Source organism: Cricetulus griseus (assembly GCF_003668045.3).
Source record: "Cricetulus griseus strain 17A/GY chromosome 1 unlocalized genomic scaffold, alternate assembly CriGri-PICRH-1.0 chr1_1, whole genome shotgun sequence".
Lineage (NCBI taxonomy): Eukaryota > Metazoa > Chordata > Mammalia > Rodentia > Cricetidae > Cricetulus > Cricetulus griseus.
In genome coordinates, this window is record NW_023276807.1 from 224,713,942 (window position 1) to 224,723,766 (window position 9,825).

At 49.7% G+C, this 9,825-nt stretch overlaps 1 protein-coding gene and 1 long non-coding RNA gene across 2 annotated transcripts in view; one reads left to right on the plus strand and one right to left on the minus strand.

The window, feature by feature from the left end:
• The window catches only part of Pebp4 (phosphatidylethanolamine binding protein 4), a 204,504-nt gene extending 195,073 nt beyond the window's left edge, over window positions 1–9,431 (plus strand). Inside the window, exon 6 of the mRNA XM_035453111.1 lies at window positions 9,166–9,431. Coding sequence (XP_035309002.1) covers window positions 9,166–9,308 — 143 coding nt within the window. The 3' untranslated portion in view covers window positions 9,309–9,431. The remainder of the gene's footprint in view (window positions 1–9,165) is intronic.
• Window positions 324–7,638, minus strand: LOC107977813. The gene is made up of 2 exons (XR_004772370.1): window positions 6,403–7,638; window positions 324–1,075 (listed from the first exon to the last, which is right to left on the minus strand). It is a non-coding gene; the product is annotated as an uncharacterized LOC107977813 (long non-coding RNA).
• Window positions 9,432–9,825: the final 394 nt, after the last annotated feature.

The window sequence follows — 9,825 nt, forward strand, 5'->3', positions numbered from 1 at the left end:
GTGACTTAGCCTACCATCCATGAAACAGTGGCTCAAATACTCAGCAGAGGCTGCCCACCCCCACTCCTAGGACAGACAGCAAGGCAAGAAAACTGCAAATCCATGAGGCCTGAAATCACTTTGGAGCCGGGCGTTGGTGGCGCACACCTTTAATCCCAGCACTCGGGAGGCAGCGGCAGGCGGATCTCTGTGAGTTCGAGGCCAGCCTGGTCTCCAGAGCGAGTGCCAGGATAGGCTCCAAAGCTACACAGAGAAACCCTGTCTCGAAAAACCAAAAAAAAAAAAAAAAAAAAGAAAAGAAAAAGAAAAAAGAAAAAAAGAAATCACTTTGGATCTTTACCAGAACCAGCATCACTTATGTGTGCACACTCACACTTGCTGCTAGCTTGCATCTGAGCAGAATAAGGCCCCTATAGTTTTCTTTGCTACCGAAGGCTCTGGTCCCACCATGGGGCTACCTTCCATGTGCCTAGTCTTGTGCCAAGAGCCCACAGGATTTTCCCTGCCCTCAGGGAGCTGACAGTCTAGTTTGGAACTGATTAAATAACAGTGCAGAACAGCTTATAATTAAGTCCTTAACTGCATTGTTCTGACACGGAGTACACAATAATATCATGTGGACTGGGGGTAGATCTTGTCCCTTCCTGGGGTCTCTTTCTCTCCAGAACAGCACCCCTCTTCTCCCAGGTAGAGAAGAAAAGTGTTTGACTGTGGGGTGAGGAAATCTTTCTTCAACTTTCTAGCTGGTGATAATTTTCTCAGGGCCTCAGATTCCTCTCCAGAAAGATGAGGCGCCCGTTGGCGTCCAGTCTGCAAACTTCTTGCCCTGGGGCTTCATGGAGGAGTGGAGGAGAGATTGGGCCCTGCAGAAGAAGATCCGAACTCTTGAGTGAAGGAAGAGGGAGCCATTGGTTGTGGAAACCAGAGATGCAAAGTTGGTTGTGTTTGTTGTTGTTGTTTTGAAGTAAGAAAACAGCAAGCTGAGAGGTGGTGACGCACAACTTTAATCCCAGCACTCAGGAGGCAGAAGCAGGCAGACTTCTGGTCTACAAAGCAAGTTCCAGGACCCCCAGAGCTGTAACACAGAGAAACCTTGTCTTAAATAAATAATAAATAAATAAAGTAAAATTTAAAAAGAAAGAAAATAGGAAAAAAAAACAGAGGGAAGGCCACCAGAAATGTGGCGATAGTGGGTAAACCACAAGAAGCTGGTAAAGATTGTTTGTGGGACAGGCAGCTCATGAGGTCGCTCTCTAGAAACAAGCAATCCAAATAATCAGAAGGGGCAGGAGGCCACCAGAGGTGTGCTGATGTGAGGCACTGAGAGGCCAACAGAGATGGACCCAGGGAGATTACAAAAGCAGAGACTGTTGTGGCCCTTGCATAACTTAAAAGAGTATTGAGAGCTTGGTACACTCTGCACTGACAGTGCTCAGGAACTCACAGAGCCCGAGGCAAAACCAACACTCAGGTCAGGGCATAGGGCCCCGCCAATGAACACAAGCCCCGGGACTTGCCTTGATCTCGTCTTCTGTCCATAGGATTACAGCTATGAGAGATGTAGGTATGCTAGCATCAGATGCCATATCCCCTAGGGTGAACAGGCAGGGACAGCTTCTAGAGGCTGAAGGGGAAAGGTGAAGCTATAGGAGTTAGGCAAAGGGACATCTAAGAAGAAAGCTGGCTGAGTCAATTAGCTAGACAATTATAAGAAACATTTGCAAAGCAGTTTTGAAACTAAAGTAACCTAAAGGTCCCCACTGTGACGCAGGGTACAGTTCACTTTAAAAATAAATAAATAGATGTAGAGCCAGTTGTGTTCTATTCCTATGCAGGGCCTTGTCCTCTTTGGGGCCCATTTGTATGTGACAGGCTGAATGTGGTAATGAATTGTCATTGAGCCTGCCACGACTGGTAACGAGTGGCAGGTGGCATTGTTCAAAGCAAAGAGGGTGAAACCCTCCTCAGGACTTCTGTGTCTGGTGACTCAGGACGAATACATGTCCTCAGAGAATAAGGACATCTTGACATTCAAGCTCTCTCAATTTGTGTGTGACCTAGCACCTCACACCCCTACACCTTGAGCCTATCTCGTGAAAATGGAGTGGATTATTCTACAGTGGAATGGCCTGGAACTGATTTCCTCTGCTCTTCTTTCCTGAGTTCCACCACATGAATGAGAGCATTGACAAGACTTAACTGAAAGGGCCAACTCCAGACATTTCTAAGCGGGAATTTCCACAGGGAGGACCTAGAGGGGCTCAAGCTACCCTGGTCTAGTTTAGGACGTCCTGTGATGCCACGATGCCACTCCTGTGCCACAGCCCATCCTCTCTTGTCATGACTGCCCAATGCCCTCTGAATTCCAAGGACAATGTCTCATGCTAAGTTGTGCCCAACATCGTGCCCAGTGCTGACAGGACAAAAGAGAACTGCAAGTCTCTGTTTCCCTTGGAAGTGTGTGTCCCCCTGGTGTAGCCTGAGTACTGGGGAGCACACAGAATACTCTGGAGAAGGTATGCAAATATATCAAGTATCATTAGGCCCGCTGAAGCCACTACCTCTGACAAGGGCAGGTCATATTTCACTGACATCATCCCAAAGGCCATGCTTTGCCCAGACTTTGAGCTAGAGATGACTCTAGCCTAGAACATACTGGACTTTCACTCTCTGCTTCCTGATGGGTGGTCCTGTCCTACCTACCTACCTACACACACACATACATACACACACATACACACACACACACACATACATACACACACACACACACACACACACACGCACGCACACACGCACACACGATAAACATAGCCTCAGCTAATCTGTAATTCTCTATGGTTTCCCTGTAATTTTTTCCTAGCAGCATCCTTGGCCTTGATATTGCCACTTCTATATTCCGGGGGAATCAACTGATCCTTTAGCAGGCCCCCAACAATATACAGCTTCCTAGGAACCTCACATGTTGCCAGAACAACTGATTCACCCATCCCTGTCTGCCAATCCCCTCCCCCTATCTGGACTGTTCCTCAGTGTGTCCCACTGTAACCCAGGGCTGTCCCCTGTCAGCTCAGCTTTGCCTACACTCCTGTTAGTGTCCCCGTCACTGTGCCAGAGTTGCTGTTGTGCTCAAGCATCTGCCTGGGTCTCTTCAGTGTTAGTAAATACTGCTCTACTCACATCCACCATGACACTAGAGATTCCTTGAGAGAAGAGGTACTCCCTTTGATCATCTGTCACTTTACCAAGCCTATTGCGGCCTCTCAGTCACTGTGTGTGTGTGTGTGTGTGTGTGTGAGAGAGAGAGAGAGAGAGAAAGAGAGAGAGAGAGAGAGAGAGAGAGAGACCCACAGACACACATTTGCAGGCCATTCACACACAGATCTGTACGTTCTCACACCCCCACGTTGACATAGACACCATGTCAACATCCTTCAACCTCTGTGAGTGCTCACGCCCTCAAATGACAATCCCTACATCCACATCCTGCCTGTCCAACCCCAGACCAGCAGGGCTGCCTTTCTGCCACCTGCCTTGTACTCTGTGACATTTTCCACCATGTCAGGAGGCAGGACAGTGGCTGACATCCCCTGAATGACTGAGGAAATTTGAAGTCCATGAGAAACAAACGATCTACAGCTAACAGCAGGCCAACCTTCTCCCAGCAGATGGCTCTTGACACTGGCACCAACACACTCAACACTGCTCTCCCCTCCAGATCACCAGATTTCAGGGACAGAAAAGAAGCAATTGTATCTTGTCTGGAGCTTGAAGGTGATCATCGTATGCAATATCACCTTCTTGCCTTTGAATAAGCCTCAAACTCCTGCACTATGCTGCATCTAAACCACTGGCCCTCGGTTATCACAAGCCAGCCTCATGCTCCTTTTGTGTGAGGGGGACATAGAAGAGAGTAGAGGAAGGGCTTGGCAGTCATTTGGTAGAAGCAACACCTGGCTGGGATTTGTGGAATATCTGTGGGCTTCGTGATCTAGGTTCTATGAGATGACAGATGGCCTGCCACCACTTGCTCCAGAAACCACTCAAAGGTCACAAGGCCAGGATGGGACCACTGTGAGACTCACTACCCCAGGGACATTCAGTGGGAAAGCTCATTTGCTGTAAAATGGGATGAAAATGGCAAGCAGGAATGGTTAAGGTTTGAAGCTAGACAACTGTAAAGGGCTCCCCAGCACACAGACATCTGGACTCTAGGGTCAACGAGGAGGAACAGACATGGGTCTGCCATAGAGTGGCTTCTAAGTCTTGCTTATGGATCTGAACACCTGCAGAGCTCTCTGGGTGAGTGAGACAGGGCCATTGTGGGGCCACAGGCATAAAAGCAACAGAGCCCCAAAGCAAAAGCAGTGGTGACACTCAGGAACAAGGCTAGGAGGGGCCCCACAGGCCTGTAGGCAAAAGGTAAATCTCAGAGAGAGCTGGGGAGCATCAAGGGAAGAGGCTCCAGAAAAGGGGAGGTCGAATCTGTAAAGCAGCCCCGCCCTCAAACTACTACCCTCCAGCACATACACACAGACAGACACAAACACACACACACAGGCCCCACTGCAAAACAGCTCAACCCAACCCCCCATGACCTCCCACAGTGGTTCACCTGGCCTGGCCCCAGAATCCCCCAGGGCCTAGCCCCTGATCACTTCCCACTGTGGGCTTGTGTGGCAGACAGCTCTCTTTTTGCCTTCCTAGGGCCACACCTGGCAGAGCCTGGTACCTCTGGGTTCCTGGCAGGCACCCAGCTGGGAACATCCTAGGTAGCACACACTCAGGTACCCAGTCAAGGGACTTTAGGTTGAAGGTAGATCTCTTGGAGAAATGGGCACCAGCCAGACTAAACACAGACCATTCAAAGCAAAATCGGACACATAGATCAAGGAGAACAGATAACTCCCAAATCCCAGCCAGCCATTGCTACCACCAAATACAGGAACTGGTGGGCGCTAACCTGGCCACTGAATTCCTTAGTCTCTCTCCCTTCTCCATCACTGCCCTTGGCTACAAGACAGAAGGAGGCCCCAGTGCCCCCTGACTGAACAATGAGAAATCTCATCCTCCAGCTCTCCTGGGTTCTCTTCTACAGAGGGTAGAGACAGCTCCTCACAGCAATGGGCCCTGCCCATATGGACCAAAGTCCCAGGTCCCAGTGGTCCCTCTATCCCAAAGCCTCTCAAGCCAGCAGGATCAGCCACTCAGCAAATACTTCTCCAGAAGTAATTGGATGTGATGGAACGAGGGCTTTTCAGCTCCTGAGCAAAAGTCTCTGGATGTCATTTAATGGCACAAAAAATAAAAGGCTCAGGCCTCCCGCCTACCACTGCCAGGACATCATTAATCTCTGCAGAAGGCATCAGCGCTTCTATCGCTGCATTCAGCCCTGGCGAGTCAAACAAATTACAGACCTGAGCCAGGCTCTCCATGGGGTAGTTATTAGTTTGGACTTGAATTTCTGTTGTTTTCTTCAGAGCCACCATCCCCTGCTCTCCCAAAAGGGAGAGCAGAGCAAGGCCAAGGCCAGGCAAGGGGCTAGACACCTTGGATAGATACAAGTCACTTGCCTTGGGGAATCAGGCAGCTAAGAGCCAGATGTCTAGGTCCCTGTGTTGACTGCCTGGGGCAGGAGGCCAAAGTCAACAGCTAAGAGCCTGGTCTTCTCCACCTTATCTGAGTGGGGGCTGTCTCCCTCAGCCTCCAGACCCCACATCCCAAAGTTGAAAGGACCACATGGAAAGTCAGATGGAAACTCTTTTCACCAGAATAGGTCTAGGCAGCACTGACCTATGATTGCTGGAAATCTGAAAGTAGGCTTGCCACAAGGACTATAAGCATCAGTGAGGAGCCAGCTACAAAGTTGTTCTACTAGACTAGGCCTCCCTGACCAAGACTGGTTTAGTTTTAATCCAATGTTAATTAGCTAATAATCAGAAATTCACTGAGGTCAGGAATGAAGCTAGATAAAGCAGCTCCCACCACCTATGCCTTCGAGAGGTTCAGGGAGGCCCTGCACTCAGAATGGACAAACTCTAGGAGATGAAGTGTTCATCTCATTCCCCTGAAGCCTGCAAATGATATGCACACACACACAGCTGCCATTTCCAAATTGCAAAAGCCAGACCCATGGACTCGTGACTTAGAGTGCAGAAAGTGGCCATCAGCATCTACCACCAAGGTCATTCCAAACCTGCTGGCCATAGCATTCCCCAGGAGTAAAACTCAGAGGAGTAGTCCCTCTCCTGGATGCTGAAAGAAAGGATCTTTCGTCTCTCCTACCCTTGGTGCCGAGTGTGAGGTTGGGTATATGGTGTGGTTCAAATTCCTCCAGGCTTTAGATAGCATGCCTCTTGCTCCCCTCATGCCCGCCCTCCACAACCAAGTTAACATCAGCACCTTGGCCAACCTCTTCTCCATCAGTTCTTAGCAGAAGCAGTGGCCTCTGGGAAAAGCTGCTATGACTGCTTCTGTGGGATGAAAGGCGTGCCCTAGGGTTGTACAGAGACCAGAGTGCATATGACCTGTGTAGTTCTGCCGTAGTACCGTGCAGTTAAGCCTCTATGTGGCTGCCTCCAGGCAGCTCAGGATATAAACACCAGAGGCTGAACTCACCACCCCGCCCTGTCCCAAGAAGAATCCTGATGGCTACCAGGGTAGTGGTCCCGCCCTCTTCCTGCAGCCAGAAGACAGAGCAGTGCCACACAGGAAGGGGCTTTCCTCTGAGCAGTGACCACAGAAGCCACAGCTCTCCATTTCTCTCCACATGCCCCTGAGGGCCTGACTCACCCCTCTTCCTTCTAGAGCTTGCTCTGGGTCAGTTCCTCCTGCCCTCTGTGGCAGGAAACTAGTGGGGGTGTGTAAGGAGTCCCTGCTGAGCCAAAGGAAGAGACAGCAGGAGACTATTAGCCTGGGTCCTGGCTTTATGGAGCTGCTGCCCAAGTTGCCGAGAACCATAGGTTGTTAGAAATATGGCCAGGAGGAGCCTAACTACCTCAGGACACTCTTGAGTTCACACAAAAGACAGCAAGCTGCCTAGTCAGGTTTGGCCAGCTCTGCTCGAGGGGAGCCAGGCCTCTCTCGGGACATAGGGGATTTCTTTCCACCGGCTTGCTCTGATCTCGTGATGGGTTTCAATTCCCTCATTGCCACCCAGGCTCCTTCCTGTCATACTCAGTAAGGAAAGGAGAAAGCCACCTTGTCCCCTCATAACTACCACACACTTCTTCCCCCAAGATCCCTTCTCTGGTATACACACACACACACATACACACACACACACACACACACACACACACACACACACACACACTGGTGGTGGGGGAGGCACACATGCCCATTCACACAGAAACACACCTGCGTGTGCTTTCCAAGGGCCAGATTAGCTAAAATTTCTTTCTAGCCAGCCTGGCTCCTGGGGTACAGGGGTTCCCAGCAGGCACAATGTACACAAAAGAACAGTGACACAAAGCCACACCATGGAATTGTCCGGTGTAGCCAGAACCTACCCATGGGTCAAGCTTGCAGCATCTCAGCCACCTTCCCAAGAGCATAAGCTCTAAATCTACAGCCCTTGAGGCTGAGTCAAACATGAAGTTATTGAGCAGTGTTGAAGGAACCTAGAAAGGCTTTGGATCCCCATCCTGACCCCCACACCCCACACCCCCACACCCCCACACCCCACACCCACACCCCACACCCCCACACCCCCACACTCCCACACTCAATCGCATCTGTGAGCTGGAATAGTCACAGTGACATGAAGTAATGCATGCGGTGCTCCTGTGATAACACTGGCTCCTAGGAAATACTACAGGGATGTGCGCTCATCTTTCTGTTTGCATTGTCATCATTATAGCTTTGGGGAGTTGGTATTGCAAAAAATGTTCTGGTCCTTTCAGAAGATCTTTGAAACCTTACCCGGTAGGGGGCAGGGAGGTAAGTTGAGAAAGAAACATGGTAAACATCATCTCATCCTCATAAAAGCAGCTGTGGCTATATCCGGGGACCACCAGTGGCCTATGACTCTAAGGTGAGTCTGTGCCGGGACTTCCAGGTTGCCAGCCTCACGTTGGCACTCTTCCATCTGGATCTCAGTGACAACTGGTCTCCACAAACCATGGCATATTGGTCACTGCCTGTCTGGTCTTCTGGCTGTGAAGCCTTCTTTGGGTGTTCTTCCATCCTAGAAAGATTTCTTGAGTTAGTCTTCCCCCTAAAAGAATAAGACACTGTAAGACACACGTGAATTACAGTTATCCAAATAAACAGGAAAAGAAAAAAAAATTAACAGTAAGTATACTCCATGAAATAGGTGGGGAAGATACACAGCAAATTACTTGTTATCTGAAATCCAAACCTACCAGTGCTTCCTGAACTCTCCCGGCAACCCTCTAGCCAGGGTGCTATGCTTGAAGCTCAGGATTTGGAAAAGAAAGATGGGAACATACCTGCAAACACTTCCCTCAACTTCCTTCAGTGCCTAGAGCTGTACACTTATTTCTCTGACACAAGACCCCTTTACTCTCATCACAGGACGGGTTGGGTTGATGCACCCCCCCCCCAGAAGCCTCTGACCTAGGCATTGTAGAGGACTCTCCAGCCCTAAGCAGGGGACATGTCTCCCATACTTGATCCCCACAGAGGATCTAAGGGCAGCCCTTCTCTCTTCACCTTAAGGAGGATCTGTGTTTTGTGGGGTGCTTGGTGCTTTGGGGGGGGTGTAAGAACGGCAATAGGCTCGCACCAATCTCAGCTAAGGTGAGCAGTATCCATGCCCCTGTCATGTCGGAAGACCTTCAAGAAGAGGAGGTGGGAAGGCCAACATCCATCTACTGGCTCTCTCTACTTGGGGTGAGAAGGCAGCAATGTATATGAAATAAAAGGCTCTGGGGAAGGAAGCCCGAGGTGACTTTAACTCGCTGCGCCAGGTCACCATCACCCTCTAGCAAGCCGGCATCTAACTCTGCCATGTGTTAGGAGCTCGACAAACACCCAGAGCCTCCTAAAGCTATGACCCAGAAGATTCCCCACGCAGTATGTACTCCCTAGTTCAGTGACAAAGAGTAGCTCTGTCCACTGAGAGATGACCTCTCCCCGCCAGGCCATCTCAAGTCTATGGTTATCTCTTACTGTCTCTCTGTGGTCTGTCTGTCTTTCTAGCTTCTTGGAAACTGGAAAAATTTCTGCAGGACCACAAGCTGCAGAGTCACGAATCAAGCACCCAGTACATGACTGAACATGATGATACTGTGCTACAATATTACAAAATGAACGAAGCCAAAGGCAAATCCAGTGAAACATAACTGTTCACTGAGCTACCAACTTTACCTTCCAGGTGTGTGCCATGTCATGGAACCTACTACAGATGGTCACGGGACATAATATCCTCTTGGTAACTTCCAAATTAAAAGAAAAAGTCACCCAGGGCCTGGCAATTTGATTCCTAACCTGTATTCCTTTGAAAATTAACAAGGGAAGGGCTAAGGGGATGGCTCAGTCAATAAAGAGCTTGCCTGGCAAGCATTAGGAACTGTGTTGGGATGCCCAGAACCCATGTAAAAAGCCCAGTGATGGGAAAATAAGAATCAGAGGCAAACAGATTTTCCAAAGCTCACTAGCCAATTGCCTAAGCTACTTGGCCAATACCCAGGAAGCAGAAGCAGGCAAATCTCTAGGATAGCCTTGCCTACAGTGTGAGATCCAGGAAAGCCAGCCAGAGCTAAACAGTAAAACCTATCTAAAAACCAGGTGGTGGGAGGGAGAGAGAGAGAGAGAGAGAGAGAGAGAGAAATCAAGAAGGCAAGAGGGGTGGGGGACACA